The sequence below is a fragment of the Protobothrops mucrosquamatus genome, unplaced genomic scaffold (genome assembly GCF_001527695.2).
Source record: "Protobothrops mucrosquamatus isolate PMUCROS unplaced genomic scaffold, P.Mucros_1.0 scaffold_116, whole genome shotgun sequence".
Taxonomy (NCBI): domain Eukaryota; kingdom Metazoa; phylum Chordata; class Lepidosauria; order Squamata; family Viperidae; genus Protobothrops; species Protobothrops mucrosquamatus.
In genome coordinates this window covers 295,294-322,862 of record NW_015386192.1, presented here as the reverse complement: position 1 = coordinate 322,862, position 27,569 = coordinate 295,294, and the positions used below count along the sequence as shown (strand labels likewise).

Here is a 27,569-nt window from a genome sequence, read left to right as displayed (position 1 = left end):
TACTGTATCTTCATTCCCAAAACCTTACAATAGCCTTAAAGTAAAACATATCTAATCTTGTACTGAGTGGCTGAGGGAAAAAAATGGCTTGTTGAAATCCATTAATTGATTGCACGGTTCTCTAGTCTAAAACAACTTTTGAAGCATCTTGGACATCCTTAATTCCACTCAGGATTGATGAGTGTGAGTGAGAACATCAGTGGGAACCATGGATACTTAATCTGAGTTTAGTTTAGGCTAGCCTATTATGCAATTTAAAAAAAATCAATCTACCTGGTCAAGTGACATGCTTGTGTTTTGGGAAATCATCCATAACGTCTGCCCACCCATGCGGATGAGCTGCGTTCCAACCTTTTCCACAATTTCGCCAAAATGTTCACAGAGCAGAAGAGAACAAAGCTTGATTTCAGCCTGGGTCATCTTGCTGGACAACGATATTGGTCTGTATAATTGACTGCAATAAAATGTACGAGCTACCCCAAATCAGTAAACAACTCCGGTGAGGATTTCAGTGTCGAAAATTAGAATTAAGACTCCACCATTCAGTTTAAGTCACCAGCTCTGCATCTGAAAAGAGAAAGGCATTCAGAGTCAAATTAGTGCAAATATTCAGAAGAATCCAGAGTTAAAACTTCTCCTGATTTTTTTTCTGGATCTCAGGGATAAAAGAGGAAGTTACTGTTTCAGTACACCCCCATAAAAACCTGTATATGTAGTCCTCAAATTACGACTATAGTTGAGCTCAAAATTTATGTTGCTACATGAGACATTTGTTGAGTTTTGCCCCATTTTACGACCTTTCTTGCCACAGTTCTTAAGTGAATTACTGCCGTTGTTCAATTAATAACCCAGTTGTTAAGTGAATCTGGCTTCCCCCAGTGACTTTGCTTCTCAGAATGTCGCAAAAGGGGATCGTGACCCCGGGACACTGCAACCGTCATAAATATGAGCCAGTTGCCAAGAGTCTGAATTTTGATCATGTGACCCTGAGGATGCTGCAAGGGACATAAGTGTGAGAAAGGGTCATAAGTCACTTTTTTCAGGGGTGTCGTAATTTTGAACGGTCACCAAAATGAACTGCTGTAAGTCAAGGACTACCCTGAACACTCCTGTGCAAAAATGTTAGGCAGGTGTGCAAAAATGCTCTCAACTGAACGCTTTCAGAAATAGAAATGTTAATCATTTATTTTTTTTCAATTAACAAGATGGTGAATAAATGAAAGTAAATATCACAAAGAGTAATAATGAAGAGAATCTTTTCTCCTCCCTCCCTTTTTGACAGAAATGCCACCCCCCCCACTGGAGTAGGACGCAGGGGGCCTGCCCTTCCCCGCCCCTCTTCCAGCCCTACAACGCCTTCCTAACCCTTTACAGGCAGTCCTCGACTTATGTCCACAACTGAGCTCGTTGCTAAGCGAGACAATTGTTAATTTGTGAATTTTGCCCCAGTTTACGACCTTTCTTGTTAACTGCAGTTGTTTAGTCACACGGTTGTTAAGTGAATCTGGCTTCCCCCCATTGACTTTGCTTGTCAGAAGGTCGCAAAAGGGGATCACGTGACCCCCGGGGACACTGCGACCGTCGTAAATAGGAGTCAGTTGCCCAGCATCCGAATTTTGATCACGTGACCCTGGGGGGGAATGCCGCGACGGTCGTTAAGTGTGAACAACGATCCTAAATCCCGTCTTCCAGTGCTGCTGTCACTTCGGTCACCCAACGAAGTGCTGCAAGTCGAGGACTACCTCTAGCCACCTTCTCCTCGTTTTTTCCTCTTCTTGGCCGGGCAGGCGAAGAAAACCCACCTTCGTTCCTTGCAGGCTTCTCCAGCTAGGCCTCAAGCCTGCTCCCTTCGGCCACCATGGCAACGGAGCCCGGCCGGAAGCGCCTCTCGACTGGAAAACCTATCAGCGGCCTCGGCTCCTCCCTCCCGAGGTCGACAGGGGGCGGGCCGGAAGCGAGCGGCGCGGAAGTGGGCGCGGAAGTAGAGCGCGCAGCCGGCTTTGCCGCTCTCGCCGCTCTAGGCTCGCCGCGCTCTGTGGCCGGCCTCGGCCCAGCGGCGCTGTTTGGCTTTCCAAGGCCGGCGCGGAGGCTCGGCGGGGCGGAGGATGGCGGAGGCCTCTTCGGCAGCCGCGACGGCCGCCGTCTCCCAGCACCGCTTCTTCTGCCACAGCTGCAAGGGCGAGGTCAGCCCCAAGCTGCCGGTGAGCTCCGCGGGCCCCGCCCGAGGAGGGAGAGGCTTGGGGGGAGGGGCGACCCGGGCTGGTCGGGGGAGGGGGAGGCCGGTTCCGCCGCCCCCTTGCAAATGAGGGGAGGGGCGAAGGGGCTCCCCGCAGCGAAATCCCCTCAACCCCCCCCCGCTGTTCCCCCCCCAGGCCGGGGTTGGGTGGGTGGGTGGGTGCATAAGCCTCTTTCCCCAACCTGGCGCCCCCCCCGGATCTGCCCAGGTGGGGGTGGGGGGGGTGCTGGGGGTCCAAGGTCCCCGAAGGCAGCAGCAGCAGCAGCAGCGGAGTTTGATAACAGAGTCGCCGAGTTGCAAGGGACCTTGGAGGTCATCTAGTCCAGCCCCCTGCTCAAGCACTATTCCAGACCAATGGCTGTCCAGTCTCTTCTTAAGAACTTCCAGTGATGGAGCACCCACAAGTGGACAAACGCTGCTTAGAACACAGAAGCATAGGATTGGAAGGGGCCCCTGGAGGTCTTCTAGCCCAACCCCCTGCTCAAGCAGGAAACCCTGTATACCCATCCTGAGCAAATGCCTTTCCAGTTTCTTAAAAGACTCCAGGGATGGATCACCCACAACCTCTGGAGGCAAGCTGTTCCACTGGTTAATTGATCTGGGGGTTACAGATTAACAGATTTGGAAGGGACCTTGGAGGTCTTCTAGTCCAGCCCCCTGCCCAAGCAGGAGACCCTCTCCTATTCCAGACAAATGGCTGTCCAGCCTCCCAGTGATTGAGCACCTACAAGTGAACAAACACTGCTTAGAACACAGAATCATAGGATTGGAAGGGCCCCCTGGAGGTCTTCTAGCCCAACCCCCTGCTCCAGCAGGAGACCCTATACCCATCCTGGGCAAATGACTTTCCAGTTTCTTAAAAGACTCCAGGGATGGATCACCCACAACCTCTGGAGGCAAGCTGTTCCACTGGTTAATTGATCTGGGGGTTACAGATTAACAGATTTGGAAGGGACCGTGGAGGTCTTCTAATCCAGCCCCGTGCCCAAGCAGGAGACCCTCTCCTATTCCAGACAAATGGCTGTCCAGCCTCTTTTTAAAAACTTCCAGTGATAGAGCACCCACAAGTGGACAAACGCTGCTTAGAACACAGAATCATAGGATTGGAAGGGGCCCCTGGAGGTCTTCTAGCCCAACCCCCTGCTCAAGCAGGAAACCCTGTATACCCATCCTGGACAAATGACTGTCCAGTTTCTTAAAAGACTCAAGGGATGGATCACCCATAACCTCTGGAGGCAAGCTGTTCCACTGGTTAATTGATCTGGGATTACAGATTTGGAAGGGACCTTAGAGGTCTTCTAGTCCAACTCTTTGCTCAAGCAGGAGACGTTATACCACTCTGGACAAGTGGCTGCCCAGTCTCTTCTTGAAGAACGGTTGCAAGATTTGGGTATGGCCAATCTAGAGAAAAGAAAGACCCGGGGGGGGGGGGGAGAGATGATAGCAGAATTCCAGTATTTGGGGGGCTGCCACAAAGAAGAGGGGGGGGTCAACCTATTCTCCAAAGCACCAGAAAGCAAGACAAGAAACAATGGATGGAAACTGATCAAGGAGAGAAGCAACCTGGAATTAAGGATATATTTGACAATATATTGCAAACCCTGCCGTGGTACAGGTAGTCCTCAATCTACGACCACAATTGAGCTCAGAATTTATGTTGCTAACTGAGACATTTGTTAAGTGAGCTTTGCCCCATTTTACGACTTTTCTTGCTACAGTTGTTAAGTGAATCGCTGCAATTATTACATTACATGGTTGTTGAGTGAATTTGGGTTTCCCATTGACTTTGGGAAGGTCACCAAAGGGGGTCATGTAATCCTGCGACACTGCAACCATCGTGAATACAAACCAGTTGCAACCAGCCTGCTCTCCATTGAGGTCCTGTATACTGCACTGGTCAGAAAGGGGGCTGAGAAAATATCTATAGACCCCTCACATCCTGGGCATAATCTATTTCAACTCCTCCCCTCGGGATGACGCTATAGGGCATTGCATGCCAAAATTACGAGAAACAAATATATTTTTTTCCTGTGCCATCACTCCGCTGAACGCTGAATTCCCATCGCTCTGTCTCACTTCTCATCTTTTCTCATCCTCTCATCTTTCCTGCTAACTTCTCCTATTGGTTCCTTATGATTTATCAATTGTTGTTTTATTATGATCTATTCTATGACCTATTACTTGCTGTTTATATGTACACTGTGAGCTTATGCACCGGAGACAAATTCCTTGTGTGTCCAGTCACATTTGTCCAATAAAGAATTCTGTGATTCTATGATTTGCAACTGGCAGGTCCGTAACTGGCCTGCTACAAAACCGCCTCTCCCTTCCAGGTGAAGGGTCTGAGCCTCGGGGGCAATTTTGGCTTTGGCTGCCCTCTGGCAAAAAGCTCTGCCAATTCCCAAGAAGAGAAAAAGCCTAATAAGAGAGAGATTTTCTCTTTATGGGTGTCTCTTTCTTTCTTTTTTTCTTTCTCTTTCTCTTTTTTTCTTTCTTTCTCTTTCTCTCTCCACCTTCTCTTACCTCATACTCTCCTGCAGCCCAGCTGCTATGGTTTGTGAGGGCAACAACTGGAGAGTGCCATGCCAGCAGCAGTTTTGGGACAGTTGTTGAGGGGTGGTGCCGGCCCCCTCGCCACGGGACAATTCGCTGCGGGAACGCGCTACACCGCTATCGAAGAAATAGTGAAATAGATGCCAAAGGAGGGACTAAATGAAATGTGAATGACAAAAGTTAAAATAATTTTTAGCTATTTTAAATGATTAAACTGAATTGTTGAATTGTCCCGCCAGGAGTTGTCCTATGGCGAGGTGACCGTGGCGAGTTGTCCCATTTGGGCTCTCCCACAGCGAGAACATTGGGTGTGTGTGTGGTGTGTGTGTGTGTGGGTGTGTTGAAACACCATTTTCCAGATGTCTGGAACAGATCTAGCCCGACAGAGGAAGCGGTGGCTTCTTTGAATCCTGGGTGGAAATTGGGCTTGGGCCCTCCAGGCCATGAAAGGTGCCGATTCTGAGCCTTTGGAAGCAGGCTTGTAAACCAACCTCTGGCCTGCCTCAGCGGGCACAGCCGTGGCTTTGTTCCTGGTGTCAGCTCTTAAGAGCACAGATGTGGGTGTGCCTGGGATTTCTGAGAAATCACGACGGGAAAATTGCTCCAGTCAATTTTCAGACTCTTCCCTCGCCGTTTAAATCACTGCTCATTGCAAGATATATGTGGAATGATTGTGTCAGCTGAGATTTTTTTTTCCCCCCAGTTAGCCGAACTCCAGAGAATGTTATTCCTTTATTCAGCTTATATCCTGCCTTTTTGACCTGTTTTCTGTGCCACCAGGCCTTCAAATAAAACCTGAGCTTGATTTTGGATCATTTTGGCATTGGGTGTCCTACAGCTCTACAGTGCTTTTGCTAAGTTAAGGGAAAAATAAAGCAACGATAATGGATAATGTTCAACTCTGCCCTTTTTGGTGGATGGTTTATGTGTCGGAAAGCAGTTCCCTTTCAATTATACACCTCCTGCTCTCTCGGGGGCCTTTTTTGTACTACAGATAATTGTGAAAGTTGCTGTGCAATACACAAATATTGTTTAAAGCATTTGAGTTTTGCTTTGTTCCAAGTGCAGCTCTCTTTGGGGTCTCAGAGGTAGTTATTGTTGTAAAGACAGCTTCCTAGGAAAATAATGGGTTTTGGGTTTTGTTTTGTATTTTTGCCTTTTTCCCTCCCTTGTTTCCTCAAATCTGCCTTCCCAGATACTTCTTTTTAGACAGTTTTTTTTTTAAAAAAAAAATTCAGGTAGTTCTGGACTTATGACCATAATTGAGCCCAAAATTTATGTTGCTAAGTGAGACATTTGTTAAGCGAATTTTGCCCTTTCGTGTCACAGTTAAGTGAACCACTACAGCTGTTAAATTAGTAACGCGGTTGTTAAGTGAATCTGGCTTCCCCCTGACCCCGGGACACTGCGACCGTCATAACTATGAGTCCGTTGCCAATCGTCTGAATTTTGATCACGTGACCCTGGGGACGCTGCAACCGTCGTAAGTGTGCAAAGCGGTCCTAAGTCCCTTTTTTCAGTGCCATTGTAACTTTGAACAGTCGCTAAATGAACTGTTGTAAGTCGAGGACTGCCCGTCATGTGGGAATGTGAGATGGCTGGCACAGAGGTTTTCCCATCCAGAGAACAAGTTGATTAACAAATTGTCATCTGCCCCTTGCTGGCTTTTGGCGGGACGGTCAGCCTCTCCCAACCTGGTAACTGTCAACGCTGCTAACATCGGATGTCTTGCATTGACAACAGATGAAAATGTAGCCATCTTTTCCCCTTTTGCTTTTAGAGTTAGATGATGCTGGGGGGGGGGAGCTGAAAGTCTAGCTAGATATAACAACACTAAACTTAGCGTGAGAATCAAGGTTATTGAGCCCAGAGCTGATAAAGAATTGGCGGGCTAGAGAACTGGAGAGGAAGCCCGTGGGCTTCAAGCTAATTGGGGAATGTGTTTTATGGCTGTTAATTGGAGGAGGGAATTGTGCTTTGATACTATGTGCCCAGGGGAGGGGAATTCAGTTTTTGGCTTCGATTATGAAGTGCTGATATTATGCTACTTGGATAAAAGATTCTTTAAGGTAAACAATGCCTCGACGTTCTTTTGAAGAGTTTCATCTGTCAGAACCACGACATTAACTTTTGAATTTGTCGGCTATTACGCCAGCATTTAACAGTAACTTTAGTTCAGTATATTCAAATTGGGAGCAAGGAAGCCGGACCTAGTATCGGCCGCTTTTCCACCCATGGGGGTCACCAATCCAGCACAAGGTCAGCAAAAGGAATGGGGGGAGACGGGAAAGGCACGACCACAGGGCCCGTTTCCAAAACAACCTGGGAACTTTAAATTGGACATTGACTGAGCACAGTGGGATGGCCAGGGGAAAAAGGAAAGTTAATTGCATCATTTTCCCGCCAAGACAACAGATTCTGCCTTGCTCTAATCCAGGGGTAGGCAACCTTGGCTCTTTTATGACTCGTGGACTTCAACTCCCAGAATTCCTGAGCCAGCTAACAGGAATTCTGGGAATTGAAGTCCACGAGTCATAAAAGAGCCAAGGTTGACTACCCCTGCTCTAATCTGTGACTGCTTTGTTCTCAATAAAGTATACTCTTAAGGGGGGGGAATGAACCAGCAGTCTCTCTTTGCTAATTAAAACTAAGTGGGATGGATGACCCGTGTTTATTTTTGGCGGAAATCTTACGGATCCGTTTTTTTTTTCTTCCTTGGCAGGAATACACGTGTCCCCGATGTGAATCTGGCTTTATTGAAGAAGTAACAGATGACTCCAGGTACCTGTCGTTTCTGTTAAGCAGGCCCTTTCAAAGAAAGATTGTTCAGAAAGCTTTAGAAAACTGTCCTGGCCAGGAGAAAAACCCTCTCGTGGCCACTTGTTTCCCCTTTTCAGGAGCCCCCCCCCCCAAAAAAGCCACATTCTGGGCTCTGCTTGGTGCCTCTGTTGCGTGTTTCGATACAGGACAAAACATCCTGTTAGGGTCTTCCTTAAAGACAAAGACCCAGGGTGAGGCTTCTGGGGTTCCTCTTGCCCCATATGGATCTTCCAGGAAATTTTCCTTTTGGGTTGGGGGAGGGACCCCTTGTTAGGTTGGAATGGGACAACTCGCCATGGACAACTTGCTACAGGACAACTCGCCGAGGGACACCCAAAGCTGCTTTTTCATGAGGCAAGTGGACTTTCTTGTTTTTCTTTGAAGACGTTTCGTTTCTCTTCCAAGAAGCTTCTTCAGCTCTGACTGGACAGTGGGGAATGGAAGGATTTATACTCCTTGCAGACAGCTGGTCATTTGCATTCTTTTTAGAGAGTCGTTGAGGCCACTTGGAGGTTTATCTGTGTCCTCAGGGTCATCTGAGTGGTGCAAAAAACGGGAGTGGAACACAGTCCTTTCAGCAATTCCAAGAAGGTTCCCTATCCATTTGAACCACTCAGGTGACCCTGAGGACACAGATAAACCTTCAAGTGGCCTCAACGGCTCCCTAAAAGAAGGCAAATGACCAGTTGTTTGTTTTTCTTTGAAGACGTTTCGCTTCTCATCCAAGAAGCTTCTTCAGCTCTGACGGGATGGTGCGGAACGGAAGGATTTATACTCCTTGCAGACAGCTGGTCATTTGCCTTTTAGAAGGTCGTTGAGGCCACTTGGGGTTTATCTGTGTCCTCAGGATCACCTAAGTACTGCAAATGGGTGTGGAGCCTTCTTGCAACTGCTGAAAGGACTGTGTTCCACACCCATTTGCAGTACTCAAGTGACCCTAAGCACACAGGTAAATCTCCAAGTGGCCTCAACGACTCTCTAAAAGAATGCAAATGACCAGCGGTCTGCAAGGCATATAAATCCTTCCATTCCCCCATCATTCAGTCAGAGCTGAAGAAGCTTCTTGGATGAGAAGCGAAACGTCTTCAAAGAAAGAACAAGAAATTCCAGTTGCATCCTGAAAAAAAAAAAAAACACCTTTGGAACAACCAGGAACTGGATGACCGAGAATCTCCACAGACATTCACTGAGGGACGATTCAACAATTCAGTTTAATTATTTAAACTAGTTAAAAATGTTTTAATTGCTGTCCTTCACATTTCATTTTGTCCCTCTTTTGCAATCCTTTCTTTAATGATTCCGTTCCACTATTTTTTTGCTATTAGTGTGATTCTCGTCCCGCGGCGAGTCGGCCGTGGCGAGGTGTCGTAGACCCCTATAAGGTTGATCCCTGATATGTTAGTAAGCAGAAAGGTGGGGATTTCTGGGAATTGAAGTCCACCTATCTCAAAGTTGCCAAGGTTGGGAAGTCCTTGTTCTAGAAGCCCTGGCGTTTTCCCACAACCTGTTTTTTTCTCTCTTTAGTTTTTTAGAAGGCAACAGCAGCGGCACCGATGAAAGTCCTTCCACCCCATTCGCAGAGGTGAGTTTCCCCGTTTTGTTTTTTTAATTTTATTTTTCAGCTTTCTACGGCTGTGTTGGGAAGGGGTCCTTCCTTGTCCATTCTCACCCCTGAACGACTTTGGTCTGGTTTGAGATATGGCTCTTTGGTAGGTTTGAGGTCAGTTTTAGGGAGACCCCCCTAGTTTGAAAAAGACACGGGTGTGAAAACAAGCCCTCGGTTGTTTGAGGAAGTGTAAACCTCGATGTGATGCTTTAGAATAGATAAACGCTTCGGATCACTTTCCTCAATAAATCAATGAACAAGTACAGATAATGCTCAACTTATAACCGTGTCAGATGTCCATCCAGCGCAGGGGTAGGCAACCTTGGCTCTTTTATGACTGGTGGACTTCAACTCCCAGAATTCCTGAGCCAGCCATGCTGAGGGAAAAGGGAGAGGTTGCCAAGCTGAGCCAAGCTGGCTCAGGAATTCTGGGAGTTGAATTTCACGAGTCATAAAAGAACCAAGGTTGCCTACCCCTGTCCTAAGTCCTCCTGTTCTAAGCGGTGAGCCTCCTAGACCAGGGGTAGGCAACCTTGGCTCTTTTATGACTTGTGGACTTCAACTCCCAGAATTCCTGAGCCAGCCACGCTGAGGGGAAAGGGAGAGGTTTCCAAGCTGAGCCATGGTGGCTCAGGAATTCTGGGAGTTGAAGTCCACCAGTCATAAAAGAGCCAAGGTTGCCTACCCCTGGTCTGGACCATTCAAACACCTGCGCAGCGCGGCCTTGAAGGGTGGAGCAGGGTCTCACGATCTGCAGATGGTGTCTTGGCTTTCCATTCCCACCCCATACAATTCACCCCCCCCAAGTTGAGATCGGAGAGGAGGAAACTAGGTGGAAAGTGAATCACTCTTGACAAATTGGTTGCTTTGTGAACGTTAAAAGTTATGATAGACCCCCACACACACACACACACCAAAGGGACTTACATCCTGTTTTGAAGTTTTAGTGTCAGTGCCCGAGAGTGGGTGCTCGGGAACTGGTCCACATTTATAGCTTTTTGCGCCCCCCCCCCCGGTCACATGGCCATGATTTACAATGATTTTTCCAGAAACCAGTGTTTACTTCTGGTTTCCCAGCAAAAAGCTGGCTGTAGCCAAGAATGAGTTGGCTTAATGATTACAGAGGTCACCGTTGCGAAACAAATTGTAAACAGTGATCTCCTTCATGACCATCCCAACTTATGACTTGTAAGTTGAGGGCTCCCTGTATAATGTTTTTGGCTTATTTGTTTAACTGGGTTTTATTTGTCTCGTTTTGGGGCTTGCGTGGAGAACAGATCGCGTCTTAGGTCCTATTCCACAGGCTCCGCCAACTTTTCAGCACCCCTGTAAACGCGGAAGAGAAAAAAAAATTTGGTATAAAAATATGGGCGATTTCTAGTAAAAGCCAAGTATATTAATAGCCCCTTCAAGCCTAGAGAGGCTGACTCGTGGTTTTTTTGCAAATACATTGCAAATCAGACCAAGTATAGCATTGGATCCAAGTCGTTTTATATTTAGATGGGTGACGGGTTATGCCGAGATGCAATTTCTGTTGTGTGAGGCAGGCTTTTGCCTCGAAGGAGTGGGCAGATGCTGGAAGAAGGAAGCGATTCAAAGCTGTCCCGACCACTTCAGCTGTCAGTTTGCCTCCCACTAGGGGAAGCAGCCAGGGCATTGCTGGGGGCTCCCACCTGCTTGTGGCCAAGACTGGCAGGACGACCAAACAGCCAGGTGTGACACCTGCTTGGACAGGAGGTAAGCTTGCTATGCTGGCTCTTCTGCTTTATGAGGTAGTGGTCCGGCATGGATGGAGACTGCCTGTCTCCGGGCTGGGCTGTCTCTCTATTTGGAGGCTGAGTTTGCAGACCCCACGGAGTACACAGGTGGCTGGCTGGTTGGGGGCTTCGTGCGTGGCACAAACCAACTGATGCTTCCTTTGTTGTGAGAACCTAGGCAATGGGGCTGACTCAGTAAGCTGAGTCCCTTCACCAGGGTTTAGAGTGTTGTGAGGATGCTACTGGCATGTTAATTGGTGGTCTGAGCTAACACAGCTACTTTGGTTCAAATCAGAATCAGAATAGAGCTGGAAGGAGCTTGGAGGTCTTCTAGTCCAGCCCTCTGCTCAAGCAGGAGACTCTAAACCACTTCAGACAAGTGGCTGTCCAGTCTCTTCTAGTGATGAAGCACCCACAGCTTCTGGAGGCAAGATGTTCCACTGGTTAATTGTCCTCACTATCAGGATGTTTCTCCTTAATTCCAGGTTGCTTCTCTCCTTGATTAGTTTCCATCCGTTGTTTCTTGCCTTCAAGTGCTTTGGAAAATAGTTGACCCCATCCTTTTTGTGGCAGCCCCTCAAATACTGGAATACCGCTATCATGTCCCCCCTAGTCCTTCTTTTCTCTAGACTAGCCATATCCAATTCATGCAACCGTTCTTCATATATTTTAGTCTCCAGGCCTTTAGTTATTTTAGTTGCTCTTCTCTGCACTTTTTCCAAAGTCTCAACATCTTTTTTATAATGTGGTGACCAAAACTAGATGCAATGTTCCATGTGTGCCCTTACTAAGGCTTTATAAAGCGGTACTAAAAGTTCACGTGATTTTGATTCTATGCCTCTGTTTATACAATCAGGGATTGTATTAGCTTTTGGGGCTGCTGCCACACACGGCTGGCTCATGTTTAAGTGATCGTCCACTAGGACTCCAAGGTCCCTCTCACAGTGACTGTTTTTGAGCCAGGTTTCACTTAATCAGTACTTGTGCCTTTGTTTTTTCATACCTAGGTCAGGGGTAGGCAACCTTGGCTCTTTTATGATTCTTGGGTGTGGCTAGCTGATGAGGATAAATGAGTCTGAAATAGCTATACTAGTCTCCCACTTAAATCTTTAACTCTTGTCAGCAAAAAGAAATCTGAATATATATGTATATATTACATATTGACAAGTTATAAAGCTAAAAATTCGACTCTTGGGTAAATCCATGATAAAACCAATAAATATCGATTACATATTATATATATACTAGCTGTACCCAGCCACGCGTTGCTGTGGCTCAGTCTGGTAAAAGCGTGTGTTGCTTTTACGTCCAACAGATGGCGCTGTTTTTCAAAAAACCCATGTTTTTACCTGTCACAGGTGTGACATCTATATAATATAGGTATATAAAAATGTGTGTATTCGAATGCAACGTTGTGTCAAAATTTCAAAGCAATCGGTGAACTTTCGGAGATTTAAGATTTTGAACAAACGAACATTTACATTTTTATTTATATAAAATATATATATATTCATACATTCATGTTGTATTTCAGTTCTTGTTGGTTAAATGGGTGGCCCTATGCCTCAGTTGGAAGAATTTTATGTCACCTCTAGTACCCCCCCCACCTCCCCATGGAATAAACATACTGAAATAATTATTTCAAGCTAATCCCCCTGGAAGTTCTATCTCAGAGCATTTCAGATGTTTGGATCTGTAGGCAGTTCTTTTAAAAATAAAGCTGATTCTGCCCCCCCTCCCAATGTGTTCTTTCTGAATTTAGCCCTTGAGCTCAGCGGGCCGAGCGTCACAGATGGCCTCGGGCCAACTGCTTTCCCTGACTCCTCTTTTATCTGAACTCATCTGGCTCAGACGTGTTGCTTAATGTCACCGCAGTCAAAAATAATGGGCACTCCTGGCCCTGCCAGCCCATCTTGGGGGAGGCTGACTCTGACTCTGATTGAGCCACTGTAGCCCGTCACGCCGTCGGGCTTTGGAAGGGCTCCAGAACTGCAGCTTCCTTCTCCTTATGGAACTCTACTGTCCCTCCGGCTTTAGAGTCGGGATCAATCAATCAGAATAAAGCCGGAAAGGAACTTGGAGGTCTTCTAGTCCAACCCCCTGCTCAAGCAGGAGACCCTATACCATTCCTGACAAGTGGCTGTCTAGTCTCTTCTTAAAAACCTTCAGCGATGGGGCACCCAGCGCTTCTGGTGGCCAGCCGTTCCACTGATTAATTGTCCTCACTGTTAGGGAGCTTCTCCTTAATTCCAGCTTGCTTCTCTCCTTGATTCGTTTCCATCCGTTGCTTCTTGTCCTGCCTTTCAGGTGCTTTGGAGAATGGGTTGACTGCCTCTTCTTTGTGGCAGCCCCTGAGATATTGGAATACTGCTATCATGTCCCCCCTCATCCTTCTCTTCATTAAACTACACATACCCAATTCAGCAACCGTTCCTTATATGCTTTAGCCTTCAGTCCCCTAATCATCTTTGTTGCTCTTTTCTGTACTCTTTCTAGGGTCTCAACATCGTTTTTTTGTAATGTAATAAAAGATCAGGAAACTCCTTGGCCAAGAGCAGGTTTGTAAGGTCCAATTGGTTGGAGGCAGCCTTCTCGCTCCATCCGTGGTCACTGAACCGCTGCCAGGCTCACTAGCTAGCTGGGAAAAGGCTGTGTTCTACAGCAGAAGTCCCCAAACTCCAGTCCGTGGACCAGTACCGGGCCGTGGCATGCCAGCAACCGGGCCGCACAAACAAGCAAAGCCCCATCCGTGGGATGCAGGCAGCACGCAAAACCATGCGCCCTCCAGCCCGCAGGAAAACCTCTCTCCACGGAACCGGTCCCTGGTGCACAAAAGGTTGGAGACCTCTGTTCTCCTGGGCACCCAACCAAGCTGAGGAAAAGGTTGAACTTTTTGCAGAAGAATTAACTGAGATATGCAGGAAACACACCATTCTAGTGATTGGGGACTTGAACTACCCTGACATTGATTGAGGAACATCTCTGCAGGGAGTGGAAGATGGCATAAGCGCTTGATGTGCCTAGCTGACATCTATAACTCCCCAAAGGTGGAGGGTCAGCCATATAAATTGAAATTGAAATAATATATTGAGTCAGTCATTTATACCTCAATAACTGTCTGGTTGGGCACAGCAACCAAACAGGACAGGTGCAGACTTCAGCGGATAGTTAGGACTGCAGAAAAAACAATTGCAACCAGCCTGCCTTCCATTGAGGAGCTGTAAACTGCAAGAGTCAGAAAGGGGGGGGGGCTGAGAAAATATCTACAGACCCTTCACATCCTGGACATAATCTATTTCAACTCCTCCCCACTGGACGCTGTTATAGGGCATTGCATGCCAAAACAACCAAACATATAAGGAACAGCTGCTGGAATTGGGTATGTCTAGTTTAATGAAGAGAAGGACGAGGGGGGACATGATAGCAGTCTTCCAGTATCTCAGGGGCTGCCCCAAAGAAGAGGGAGTCAAGCTATTCTCCAAAGCGCCTGAAGGCAGGACAAGGAGCAACGGGTGGAAGCTAACCAAAGAGAGAAGCAACCTAGAACTAAGGAGAAACTTCTTGATGGTTAGAACAATTAACCAGTGGAACAACCTGCCTCCAGAAGTGGTGAATGCGCCAACACTGGAAGTTTTTAAGAAGAGACTGGACAGCCATTTGTCTAAAATGGTATAGGGTTTCCTGCCTGAGCAGGGGGTTGGACTAGTTGACCTCCAAGGTCCCTTCCAACTTTATTATTATTATTATAAAGATAGGTGGTTTTTTTCTGTGTCATCACTCTGCTGAACACCTAATTCCCACAGCACCGTTTTAGGCCTAAGATATTTACCCATGTAGTGAGCTGTATTAACTATTCTCCTTCTCATCTTCTCCTCTTGTTGGTATTTAGGATTAATAATTGTATCTTATGATTTATGATCTGTGACTTATCACTTTGTTTTATCTATGTACACTGAGAGCTTCTGCACCGGAGACAAATTCCTTGTGTGTCCAATCACTCTTGGCCATATAGGAATATTCCTATTCCTATAGTGGACTTAATTCTTACTAGAATTAGAACTAGAGGGTCAGCTGTAGTGGACTTAATTCTTACTAATAAATATGAAATGGTTGAAGGAGTGGAGGCTGTAGGAAGTTTGGGGAAGAGTGATCATGTTATACTAGAATTCACCATAATGCAGAAAAAGATAGACTTTAAGGGAGCCGACTTCAATAAGCTAAGAGAGTGTCTAGGAAGGATTCCATGGATGGAAATCTTAGAGGGAAAAGCAGTACAGGATGCTTGGGATACTCTGAAAAACAAGGGAATAAAAGCCCAAACAAAAACAATACCACAGAGAAAGAAAAACAAGAGACTCCAGACTCTACACAAGGAGCTCTCTTACAAAGTTGAGGGACAAAAAGGACCAGTACCGGTAGTCCTTAACTTATGACTAGAGTTGAGCCAAAAATGTCTGTTGTTAAGTGAGACATTTGTTAAGGGAATTTTGCCCCATTTTACGATCTTTCTTGCCCCCAGTTGTTAAGTGAATCACTTCAGTTGATAAGTTAGTAACCCGGTTGTGAAGTGAATCTGGCTTCCCCATTGACTTTGCTGGTCAGAAGGTCGCAAAAGGGGATCCTGGGACACCGTAGCGTCATAAACATGAAGCAGTTGCCTAGTAGCTGAATTTTGATCACATGATTGTGGGGATGCTGCAAAGGTCGTAACTGAAAAACTGTCCTTTTTTCAGGGCCGTTGTAACTTTGAACGGTCACTGAACTGTTGTAAGTCGAGGAGTACCTGTATAAAAATTGGTTCCTGGGAAGGAAGATCCCGCTTTTCCCTCAGGCCGAGTTTTTGATGTGCCTCTAAGCCGGTTCTGACTCTCTTTTTTCCCTCAACTTTCCATCTCCCTCCCTCAGTTCTGGGACCAGCTGGACCGCTCCATGGTCTTTCCATTCCTGAGCAGCTCTCTGGACCACAATGGCAGAGACAACGAGAGGGGTCACCAGGCCCACGCGGACCTCTGGGGACCAAGCCGACCTCCCCGGCTGCCCATGGCCCGGAGGTATCGGCCCCGCCTCAGCACCCGGCCAGATCGCTCCCCGGCCATCGAAGGGTAAGAACCGCGGGAGCGAGTCGAGCTCTCGAAAACAACAGCCCCGTTCAGCTTTTGCACAAGAGAATGGTGGTTGTTTCACCCAGGGGAGGCAAAACCAGCAGAGCCTCGAAGCCGGCACAGGTAGCCCTCGCCTTAACGACCACCGCCGAGCCCAACATTTCTGTCACTAAGCGAAACATTTGTGGAGTGAATTTTGCCACATTTTGCGACCTCTCTTGCCAGCGTTGTTAAGTGAAGCGCTGCAGCTGTTAAGTTGGGAAACCCGGTTGTTAAGTGAATCTGGCTTCCCCGTGGACTTTGCTCGGCAGAAAGTCACGTGACCCTAGGACCCGGCAGCGTCATAAACACGAGTCAGTTGCCAAAGCGTCTGTAAGGACCCACCCCACTTTACATCTTAAGAAGACAGAACTCTTGGAATATCTCTTCCAACAGGCATCTTTATTAAGAGAAGATGGTTGCAGGCGTTCTAGACAGGATCTGAGGGACCAACCCCTACCATCCAAGGTTTTAAGTGTTCCCAAGCAGCCCCCACCCCACCGTCCTTACAGCGACAATCTCAGGCGTTACATTTCCACCCCCTTTTTCCTCACTGCTGGCAAAAAGGAGACTTCAGAGAGATAGTAGATGAAAGGCTATGGCCATATTGTTATGGTCAGTCCTCTTGATAAGAATCACATCCAGTCCTTTGTAGTTTAAATGAAGGAAGTGAGAGTCATAAACCCCCTTGCTCCTTCCTCCCCTTTCGTAGTATGACAGAGTCCACAAAGAATAAGAAATGGATCTTTTTTCAGAGTAGGTAGGTAGAATTGAAATATACTTGGATTCTGACAGCGTCCGAATTTTGATCACGTAACCATGGGGATGCTGCAGCGGTCCTAAGTGTGAAAAATGGTCCCAAGTCCCCTTTTTTTCAGTGTCATTGTGACGACAAACTGTTGTAAGTCGAGGATTAGCCGTAGCTTTCATAATGATCCTGTCTGGGCTCTTGGCAGCCAGCTCAGCATTGTGCATCGATGTGCGCCGTTGTGCTCTTTGCCAAAGGAGCTGGTGCTTCCTGCATCGCACAAGGTCAGAAAATGTCTTTGTGGCATGAGCAGATGGGCTTACCTCCTTACTTCCATGAACATGGCTGCTCCTTCCTTACCTGTGACCTTTTCTCTGTTCTTCCCACCCGGCAAATCACCGTCCCGGAGCAGAATAATACAGCAGATCTTCGCCGGCTTTTTTGCAAATTCGGCAGTGCCCGGATCGCCTCCTCCATCTTTCTCCTGGTGAGTGGCGTCCGCTCTTGGCGACCGGCGTGGGCCCTCCGGGCTTGGATTCAGGCAAAGTTGAGGTTGTTCTGGGACTCTGTTTGGGGACCTTTTCAAGCTGCTCCTCAGCTCCGACCCCGGGAAGGAAGGTCTGGAAACTTCATGAGGGAAGGCGGCTTGAATCTCAGGCAGGCAATTCCCCTCCGCTTTGTCTCCGGGTCTTTGGTCCTGCTCCAGGCCTGGCTTTGCAAAAAGGGGCAACTCGCCACAGGACAACTCACTGCGGGACCGTTCAATTTAATTATTTAAAATAGTTTTTAAAGTGTTTTAATTGTTGTCCTTCAGGTTTCGTGTGGTCCCTCCTATGGCTTCCTTCCTTTCATGAGCCTATTCCACTATTTCTTCAATATTAGTGTGACTCTTGTGCTGCGGCGAGTTGACTGTGGCGAGCTGGCCAGGATGGGTTGGCTGTGGGGAGGGGTCTTAGAACTGGCCAACCCCTCCCCCCACTTCACTTCTCCTGCATTCTAGTTATCCTTGGTCAGGGGTAGGCAACCTTGGCTCTTTTGTGACTCGTGGACTTCAACTCCCAGAATTCCTGAGCCAGCCATGCTGAGGGGAAAGGGAGAGGTTTCCAAGCTGAGCCATGCTGGCTGAGGAATTCTGGGAGTTGAAGTCCATGAGTCTTAAAGTTGCCCAGGTTGAGGACCCCTGATATAGGGCAGGGGTGGGGAACCTGGGCTCTTTTATGACGCGTGGACTTCAACTCCCAGAATTCCTGAGCCAGCCATGGCTGAGGGGAAAGGGAGAGGTTTCCACGCTGAGCCAGGCTGGCTCAGGAATTCTGGGAGTTGAAGTCCGCGAGTCATGAAAGGGGCCATAGTTCCCTCATGCTGGCTCAGGAATTCTGGGAGTTGAAATCCGCAAATCATAAAAGGGCCAAGGTTGCCTACACCTCCCCTATACAGGGGTAGGTAACCTTGGCTCTTTTATGACTCGTGGACTTCAATTCCCAGAATTCCTGAGCCAGCCATGCTGAGGGGGAAGGGAGAGGTTTCCAAGCTGAGCCATGCTGGCTCAGGAATTCTCTGAGTTGAAGTCCATAAGTCATGAAGGGGCCAAATTTTCCCTCATGCTGGCTCAGGAATTCTGGGAGTTGAAGTCCACGAGTCATAAAAGAGCCAAGGTGGCCTACTCCTGTCCTTGGTGAATTGTGCTGACCATTGCAGCTGACCCCTTCCTTCGAGACCTGGAGCTTCTCCTTCTAGAGTCATTTTTTGACTAGGAGTTGCAGAAAATTACAGCTTGGGGGGGCTTGAAGTTGTCCACCATTTTAGACTTGAAAGTTGAGGGAGGAAAAGCAGCTCTTCCCATGGCCCCCCCTTCGAGCGCCCTTTTTCTTTCCCTCCCTCCAGGGGAGGCGTGCAAGGCAGACTGCACTCTAGCTTTGGGGACTACGCGTGGGACCAGAGCGGCCTCGATGCTGTCTTGACCCAGGTAAGGGCACTGGCCAGCAGGGCCCGGGTGAGGCTGCCCTTCTCCTCCTGCAGGGACACATGTGGCACACCTGTCCTGACACCTGGGCCAGTGCTGGGCCTTCTCCACAATCTCCCTTTGCTTGTGTCCACATCCCTTCAGCTGGCCTGGCCCATTCCCCTCTGCAAAAGGGAGCCTGGATCTCAGCGCTGAAAGGAGACTGACACCGGCTAGGCACACAGGACAGACGGAGCCCCCAGGTCAGCCAGACAAGGCTGGGTTCGCACAACATGCTAAGCCACACATATGCGCACGCACACACGATCAAACACACCTACTTGAAGTGAAACTAAGCTATGCATGTTGTGCACTAGTCCAGGGGTCCCCAACCCCCAGTCCGCGGACCGGCACCGGTCCACGGCATGCCAGAAACCGGGCCCCACAAATAAGCGAAGCCCCATCCGCACATGGCGCGGGATGCAGACAGCACAAGAAACCACACACACGCCCTCCGGTCCGTGGAAAACCCTCTCCCCACAGAATCGATCCCCGGAGCCCCAAAGGTTGAGGGGGGGGGCGCTGAACTACTTCATGATCTGGATAAGCATGTTGTGTGAATAGCAGAGACTGAAACCGTGGCCCGGTTGGCACTTGATGCCAGCCCGCAATGTTTATTTCTAATTTGGTATGATATACAGACCCCATCTATTTGGGCTTAGTATCATGTGACAATCAAGCCACTCTGCTTCTTCAGCTAACTGAAACCATTCGGATTTAACGTTGCCAGGAAGAACGGCAAGGGGACGTTGGCTCAACCAGAACTAGGCTGAGAGTCTCCATCTGGGTAACGCCCTGGAAGAGCTGCGTAGGCCCTCCTAGGATTCTGAGCCATGTGCTGCAGCATTAGAGCCCTACCGACTGTTGAGATTCAAAGATCTGGAAGCTTCTGAAGTTGCGTGTATTTTTTAAAGCTTTCAGCAAGTGCCTGATTCCCATGCAGCTTGGCGGGGAGGGGCGCTCCAACAGCCCCCTTGTGCAGAGAAGGGTTCTTCCCACCTAAGGGTCTATGGAGATTCTCGGTCCTCCAGGTCCTGGTTGTCCCAAAGGTGCTTTTTCAGGAGGCAACTGGACTTTTTCTTTGAAGATGTTTCGCTTCTCCTCCAAGAAGCTTCTTCAGCTCTGAATGGATGGTGGGGAAGGGAAGGATTTCTACTCCTTGCAGACAGCTGGTCATTTGCCTTCTTTTAGAAAGCCGTTGAGGCCACTTGGAGGTCTATCTGTATCTTCAGGGTCATTTGAGTAGTGTAAAAATGGGAGTGGAACACAGTCCTTTCAGCAATTCCAAGAAGGCTCCCCATCCATTTGCACCACTCAGGTGACCCTGAGGACACAGATAAACCTTCAAGTGGCCTCAACGGCTCTCTAAAAGAAGGCAAATGACCAGTTGTTTGTTTTTCTTTGAAGATGTTTCGCTTCTCCTCCAAGAAGCTTCTTCAGCTCTGACTGGATGGTGGGGAATGAAAGGATTTATACTCCTTGCAGACAGTTGGTCATTTGCATTCTTTTAGAGAGCCGTTGAGGCCACTTGGAGGTTTACCTGCGCCCTCAGGGTCACCTGAGTGGTCCAAATGGGTGTGGAGCCTTCTTGGAACTGCTGAAAGGACCATTTGCACCACTCGGGGGACCCTGAGGTCACCGATACACCTCCAGGTAGCTTTAACAACCCTCTAAAAGGATGCAAATGACCAGCTCTGTCTGCAAGGAGTATAAATCCTCCCATTCTCCACCATCCAGTCAGAGCTGAAGAAGCTTCTTGGATGAGAAGGGAAACGTGTTCAAAGAAAAATAGTTGCCTCGTGAGAAAAAAGCACCTTTGCGATTCTTCCCACCTAACTTTGCAACAGTTAGCACCTCCGCCTTAAGACCTCTTCTCATGGGTTACCCCCCCTCCTCTCTCACCTCTTGCAGCTTATGGGGCACTTGGAAAATACAGGGCCTCCCCCTGCTGAGAAGGAGAAAATTTCTTCCCTCCCTACAGTGACCGTCACTCAGGAACAAGTGGGTGAGTAAGTTCTTGTTTTGGTCCCCCTTTTTTTCTTGGCTGGTCTGGAGCCAGTTTAGGGGGGGGGCTGAGCCTTTTTTTGTAAAAAGGAAGAGCTTTTCTGGAGACCTCATCAGCTCCGGCAAAACAGCCATGGCGGCCCTGTTTTTCCCGCTGGTTCCCAAACAAATCGTCCAACTGAGCTTTTGTCTGGGAGCTCTGCCGCTTTTGTAAACGTTCTGCCCCGTGGCAACTTCTCAAAACTGAATTTTGAGAAGAAATCGTGGGCACTCCCATCACCGGAGGTTTTTTAAGAAGAGACTAGACAGTCACTTGTCTGAGATGGTCTAGTCCAGGGGGTAGGCAACCTGGGCTCTTTTGTGACTGGTGGACTTCAACTCTCAGAATTCCTGAGCCAGCATGGCTGAGGGGAAAGGGAGAGGTTTCCAAGCTGAGCCATGCTGGCTCAGGAATTCTGGGAGTTGAAGTCCACGAGTCATAAAAGAGCCAAGGTTGCCTACCCCTGGCCTAGGTTCTTCTGCTCAAGCAGGGGGTTGGACTAGAAGACCTCCAAGGTCCCTTCCAGCTCTATTCTATTCTAAATTTGCCTGTTCAGAGATTGCACACCATCATGCCCTTCCAACGTGGCTTTCAGAGTTATTTCACAGCAGGATTTCCACTTTCTGATCGATCGGCTGTTTCTTTTCACTACCAGTTAAATTCAACTGCTGCCCCAGTCAGCTCTTTCACGTAGACGTTCAGCTTCCATCATCCCCAGCCGTCCTCTGATTTAGGGCAGGAATAATAAATTATAATGGAGGAAGTGGTGGCCTTCCACCTTTGTGCAAGAAAATGGCAGCAGTGATTCTGCTTGCCCTTGTCTTGTCTTTCAGATTGGACCTGGGCTGGGGGAAGGAGAAGGCCCTAGAAATGCAGAGTTTACACATAGTAATACAGGTAGTCCTTTACTTATGACCGCCACTGAGTTTTTGAGTGAGACATTTGTTAAGTGAGTTTTGCCCCCATTTTACGACCTTCCTTGCCTCAGTTCTTAAGCGAATCCCTGCAGTTGACTTTGCTTGCCAGAAGGTCGTAAAAGGGAATCGCGTGACCCTGGGACGCTGCAGCCGTCATAAATAGGAGTCAGTTGCCCAGTGTCCGAATTTTAATCACGTGACCAAGGGGGAGGCTGCAGCGGCCATAACTGAGAAATGGTCATAAGTCATTGTTAGCGTGTCGTAGCTTTGGACGGTCACTAAAGGAACTGCTGTAAGTCGAGGACTCTCTGTAACAGTAACTTATGTAAATGAGAATAAAAGATCCATTATAGGGAAGAGAAGGCAGAAGCCAGTTAAAAGCATTGTGGGATCCATTCAGTGAGAAGGAATTTTAGGGCAAAAAGTTTGGAGCCCTGATAGACGAGCCCCCCAAGATGCCAGGGCCACAGGCAGCCCCCATCCCTCCCCTTGCAGCCAGCCAGCCCTGGAGAATCGCTTTCCTACCAGCATCTTCCTTCCTATCCTTCCTTCCTTCCCTCCTTTTCTTTCCTTCATCTTCCTTCCTTCCTTCCTTCCTTCCTTCCTTCCTTCCTTCCTTCCTTCCTTCCTTCCTTCCTTCCTTCCTTCCTTCCTTCCTTCCTTCCTTCCTTTTCTTCCCTTCATCTCCTTCCTTCCTTATTTATTTATTTCTCTTTTTCTTTCTTTCCTTCCTTCTTTCCTTCCTTTCTTCCCTTCATCTTCCTTCCTTATTTATTTAATTCTCTTTTCCCTTCCTTCCTTCCTTTTCTTCCCTTCATCTCCTTCCTTCCTTCCTTCCTTATTTATTTCTCTTTTTCCTTCCTTCCTTTTCTTCCCTTCCTCTCCTTCCTTCCTTCCTTCCTTCCTTCCTTCCTTCCTTCCTTCCTTCCTTTCTTTCTTTCTTTTTCCTTTCTTCCTTCTCTTCATCTCCTTCCTGCCTTCCTTCCTTCTTTTTCTTCTCTCTCTCTCTCTCTCTCTCTCTCTCTTTCTTTCTTTTCTTCCTTCCTTTCCCTCAGTCCCACCAGCATGCGATAGAAAACCCCGGTCATTTCCTGGCAGGGGTCTTAAGGGCAACTCCAAGGCTGCCTTCAAAAGGAAGTTGGCGCTTAGGCTTCTTTGAAGATAATCACTTCCACCCAATACCCCAATTGCTGATTGCTGAATTTTGCCAGTCAAGTGACAGTCCAAGCTCTTTTTCTCCCATCACCTTCCAAACCTTTTCATCCTTGTCCTTTCCGCATCTTTTTCTTTTGGGATGCTTTTCTTTCTCTTTGCTTTTACAACTCCATGGCCACATCGTTTCCCCACTTCCCACCCACCTGGCTTTCGGCTACTTAGCAGCCCGGCATCCCTTTGGCGCCATCTTTCCTCCGCTGAAATGACTCGGCACCGGGAACCTTCCCCTCTTCTGTTGATCTCTGTTTTTCCTGAGCCTGGGGTAACTCCCTCCGGCCGCGTGGTTGTTGCCGGACGTGTGGCGACAGCTGTCACTAACGTTCCCTCTCCCGCAGATACGGGTTTGGAGTGTCCCGTGTGCAAAGAAGACTACACTGTGGCGGAGCAGGTCCGGCAACTCCCGTGCAATCACTATTTCCATAGCAGCTGCATTGTGCCATGGCTGGAACTGGTAAGTCTCTGCTTGGGCTTGGACAGTGGGGAGTGGGGGGAGCGTTGTCCCTGTCTTTAGGTCAGGAAATCTCAGGCACCACCACAGGAGATGTAGCTGGACCACTAGGAGCCCACAAGAAGAGAACATCCTCCCTCCAGAAGGCATTTGGTTTTGGCGCCTCTGGAGCTCCGAATGGGCAGATGGCAACAGTGGTGTGATCGGTCACATCCTCCATCTCAAGAGCCAGTCGGCTGTGCTCTGCGCAAGGCACACTCGGAGCATTTGTGGCACAGTGGTTAAGAATGCAGTATTGCAGGCTGACTCTGCCCACTGCCAGCAGTTCGATCCTGACTGGCTCAAGGTTGACTCAGCCTTCCGTCCTTCTGAGGTTGGTAAAATGAGGACCCAGATTGTTGGGGGGGAAAGGCTGAGTCTGTAAACCGCTTAGAGGGGGCTGTAAAGCACTGTGAAGCGGTATATAAGTATAAGTGCTGTTGTTATTCTGTTCTGTTCTGTTCTATTATTCCATTCCATTCTATTCTTTTTATTCTATTCTGTTATTCTATTCTATTATTCTGTTTTATTCTATTCTATTCTTCTATTATTTTATTCTGTTATTCTATTCTATTCCATTCCATTCCATTCCATATTTTCTATTCTATTCTATTCTATTCTATTCTATTCTATTCTATTCTATTCTATTCTATTATATTATATTATATTATTCCACTCCATTCCATTCCATTCCTATTTTATTCTATTATTCTATTCTATTCTGTTATTCTATTCTATTATTCTGTTTTATTCTATTCTATTCTTCTATTATTTTATTCTGTTTCATTCCATTCTATTCTATTCCTATTTTATTCTATTGTTATTCTATTCTATTCTATTATTCTATTCTATTCTGTTCTATTCTGTTATTCTGTTCTGTTCTATTATTCTATTCTATTCGCACGGGGGCGCCTGTCGCTGACACGCATGCTTGTTTTCGCCTCCTTTGCCAGCACGACACGTGTCCCGTGTGCCGGAAGAGTTTGAATGGGGAGGACTCCGCCCAGCGAGCCCCGAACACGGAGGCCTCCACCAGCAACTCCTTTAGCAGCCCAGGCCACCTGCATGACCGATGGACTTTCTGAGGCCTCCCCAGGGCCGGCGGGAGAGAGAAGGGCAGCTGAAGCCTGTGGCACTCTTGACTACAGTTGTAAATTGTACGATAACTCAACTACACAAGCAAGTAGCAAGAAGAGAGGAAGCGGGCCCAAGCAGCATTCACACACACCCCATCGAAGCCTGCCCTCCCCCTTTCTGAAAAGCGGTCCCCGAGGAACCATTTCTTGAACCTCCAGGTCTGTAGGGGCTACTTGCAGGGGTGGGAGTGGCGTCCATTAAAGCGTGTGGACCTTCTCCTCCGATAGCTGTACTAATTGCTGGCTGGCTGTCCACGTAACACCCTTACCTGGAAGTGGATCGGGAAGACAAAACTCGGAAGGAGCCCGGAGTCGGAAGGCCTGCAGGGACGTGGCTCTCTGCAGTGCCTTAGGCGTGGCATTGTTTGGAGGGGCCTGTTTGGTGGGGCTTTCTTTGCATTTGATGTCTTGGGGTTCAGAAGGGGGGGAGGAGAAGGAAAGCCCCCCCCCCACACCTACTGTCCCCACTCCAGGTTTCTGTGGAAGCAAACATGATGCTAGCCTGTGCGAGGCAGGTCTGGATTCCTTTGCTTGAACTGAGTTATCCACTTGCCTGCCACGCGAGGCCCAGTTTCCTCCGGGCTGTCAAACGGACTCATTTGTCTTTCACAGCAAAAGTGGCATCGCCAGGTATTCCTCTATATTGAAAATGCGAATACCAATTGTTGAAGTATCAGGAAGAACGGCTCGTCTCCTTATTTTTTTTTCCCTTCAACTTCTATATTTACACCACCCTTCTTTTCTCCTCGGCTTTTAAATCCTCTCGATCATGTCTGGAATTTCCTTTATACCCCACCAGCCCTGGGGGGGGGGAAAAAAAACACCTCTCGCTGAAAAGCCAGATCAATGTCTCACTTTCAAGTGGAGAGGAAAGGCGGGGTGGGGGCGGGCAGGTGAGTTAGCCAGGTCAGGATGCAAAGAGAACAAAGATTTAAAAAAACAACAACCCACCTCCCTCCCCCCCTTCCACACACACACACACACTACAAGGAAAGAAAGAGTGGTGGGCGCCGTTGTAAAAATGTGCCTGGGAGTTGATGCTAAAACTTGCTATTGAATAAAGTCTTTAATAAGAAACCAGACAGTGAAGGTCATTTTTGGCCGGGCATTTGAACCGAGACGTGTAGGACAGGCTGGCTCGTGGAGGCTGGGAATCGGAGTGGCAGCGTTGCCCACCCTGGCAGCCCCAGGCCCAGCACTGTTAGAAGCCCCACAGCTTGGGGCCAAAGGGCCTCTAAGACCATGGAAAAGTTGCAAGATCCTTGGTGGCCCCAGAATCCTTCCCAAATCTTGGCACCCGTGGAGGTTTCTCTCCAGAACAAGCCAGTCCAGAAAGATGAAGAGAAACTGGCAGAGATAGCTGCCCAACTACCCCTTCCAAGTCCTCCTTCCATTTGGCTGCAGGCTTCATCGGTTGCCCAGGGCTGCTGTTGAGAACCGGAGGGCCTGGCTGGACATTGGGAGACTGCAATTCCCGTTATTCTGCATTGGCTGAGGTTGATGGGAGTTGGAGTCCAGCCACAGACTCCTCCTTCACTTCTGATTATGACTGTGGAGAGGAAGGGTGTCTTCACTTCCGTTTCTGTTGTTCTGTGCTGCCTTGGCTTGAGGCAGCCAAAGATCGTGATCCCTCAAGAGTTTGTTAACTGGATTTGGAACACCCACTTTTTGGAACGCTCACCCTGCCTTTTGCTAACACCGGGCAGCTGGCGCTTAACCCTCTTCCACACAACGCTTTTAAAAAAAAAAGAAGGGAGAGCAACTTTCCCATTTTATAAAATCCACGTTTTCATTAGAACAATTTTTCAGAAATTCAGGTGGATCGTGATCAGGAGGGGGACGCCATATCCCAAGATTTGTGTGAAAAACAGACACAACAGCCTCTTTTTGGGGGGGGGGGGGGAAACCAATTTAACAATATGCCTGGTTTCGGAAATGGGCACGCCAAGCCAAAGGAGACCCCAATCCCCGTAGCTTGTTCAGTGCTCGCTGTCTCCGGCGAGCTGCGCGGGACGAAAACCACGGTTATCTCCGCTTTCTCTTGAAGTAAAAGTCCAGCAAGATTTGCAACAGGCAGTTCCAACAGCGGCTTCTGGTGCAGTGTTGCAGCATTGCAGATGCCAGACTGAACCCCCAATCTTCCTCTGGGGAAAGGGGGGGTTTAAAAAGCATCTGGAATAAAGGATTTCCATGTGGGGATTTCCTGCACGGTGAAAGGAGACCCATTTAAAAATCCGCAGGCCTGTTTTCTTCTGTCCACAAATCTTTTAGGCCAGCGTGGCTTTTGATCTACCTGAATAATCAGTCTTGGAGACATTTAGATAGCGCATATCTAAATACACGGAAGGGGAGAGAGACGGCCGTGCTTTCTGGTTCCCAAAATGCAAAGAGATGCTGCCTTAAGATTTTGGAGCCGTTCTTGCGGACCGGCCCGAACGTCTGTGGTCCTAAAAGTGATTGGCACAGAAAAAAAAGCACAGCTCCCCTTCTGGGTTTTATCCCACAGATGCTGGGCAAAGAGTCTTTGTTCCCCCGGACTCGTTTTACTCCTCTTTCTCGTCTTCTCCAGGCTTTTTGTGCGCAAAAAATCCAATCTGAGGTTGGGGTGAGAGAAGGAAGCAGAAAACAAAGGTTATTTATACACTGCAGAGAATTGGAGGTTTAAAAATCTTAAGTTTCAGTTCTGAAGTTTCCAAATCCAACTGCAACTAAACCTAGTGTTTTGTTTCCTTTTTCGAGCAGCTAAGTGGGAAAATGTTCGTGAATGATCTGCTAAGAAACGTTTTTACTCCCACTCTTAGGCATTTCCCACATTCTCTCAAATTCAGACTCTTCTTTTTTCAGGGACCTGTGGTAAATTAAGGGCACAATTAATACAGGTAGTCCTCCACTTAACAACAGTTCGTT

The 27,569-nt window shown here is 48.1% G+C and overlaps 3 protein-coding genes across 3 annotated transcripts in view; 1 reads left to right on the top strand and 2 right to left on the bottom strand.

Moving 5' to 3' along the window:
- The window catches only part of POLR3C (RNA polymerase III subunit C), an 11,766-nt gene extending 9,907 nt beyond the window's left edge, over positions 1-1,859 (bottom strand). The window contains exons 1-2 of the mRNA XM_015816666.1: positions 1,803-1,859; positions 274-567 (exon numbers count right to left, since the gene is read on the bottom strand). Of these exons, the coding sequence (XP_015672152.1) occupies positions 274-420 (147 nt within the window). The 5' untranslated portion in view covers positions 421-567; positions 1,803-1,859. The remainder of the gene's footprint in view (positions 1-273; positions 568-1,802) is intronic.
- Positions 1,860-2,105: 246 nt separating this feature from the next.
- Positions 2,106-24,948, top strand: RNF115 (ring finger protein 115). Its single transcript, XM_015816654.1, has 9 exons — positions 2,106-2,201; positions 7,512-7,570; positions 9,134-9,191; positions 15,878-16,074; positions 17,274-17,348; positions 18,746-18,827; positions 20,775-20,868; positions 23,375-23,490; positions 24,480-24,948. Exons 1-9 carry the CDS (start codon positions 2,106-2,108, stop codon positions 24,609-24,611), a joined length of 909 nt encoding a protein of 302 aa, XP_015672140.1. The 3' UTR covers positions 24,612-24,948.
- A 2,136-nt stretch (positions 24,949-27,084) lies between these two features.
- Positions 27,085-27,569, bottom strand: part of ITGA10 (integrin subunit alpha 10) — a 56,663-nt gene continuing 56,178 nt past the window's right edge. The window contains exon 31 of the mRNA XM_015816599.1: positions 27,085-27,256. Coding sequence (XP_015672085.1) covers positions 27,206-27,256 — 51 coding nt within the window. The 3' untranslated portion in view covers positions 27,085-27,205. The remainder of the gene's footprint in view (positions 27,257-27,569) is intronic.

Coding starts and splice junctions, on each gene's coding strand:
- RNF115 (XM_015816654.1), top strand. CDS start 2,106: ATGGCGGAGGCCTCTTCGGCAGCCGCGACGGCCGCCGTCTCCCAGCAC. Junction 16,075..17,273: donor CGCTCCCCGGCCATCGAAGG/GTAAGAACCGCG, acceptor GTCCCGGAGCAG/AATAATACAGCAGATCTTCG. Junction 20,869..23,374: donor CGTCACTCAGGAACAAGTGG/GTGAGTAAGTTC, acceptor CCTCTCCCGCAG/ATACGGGTTTGGAGTGTCCC.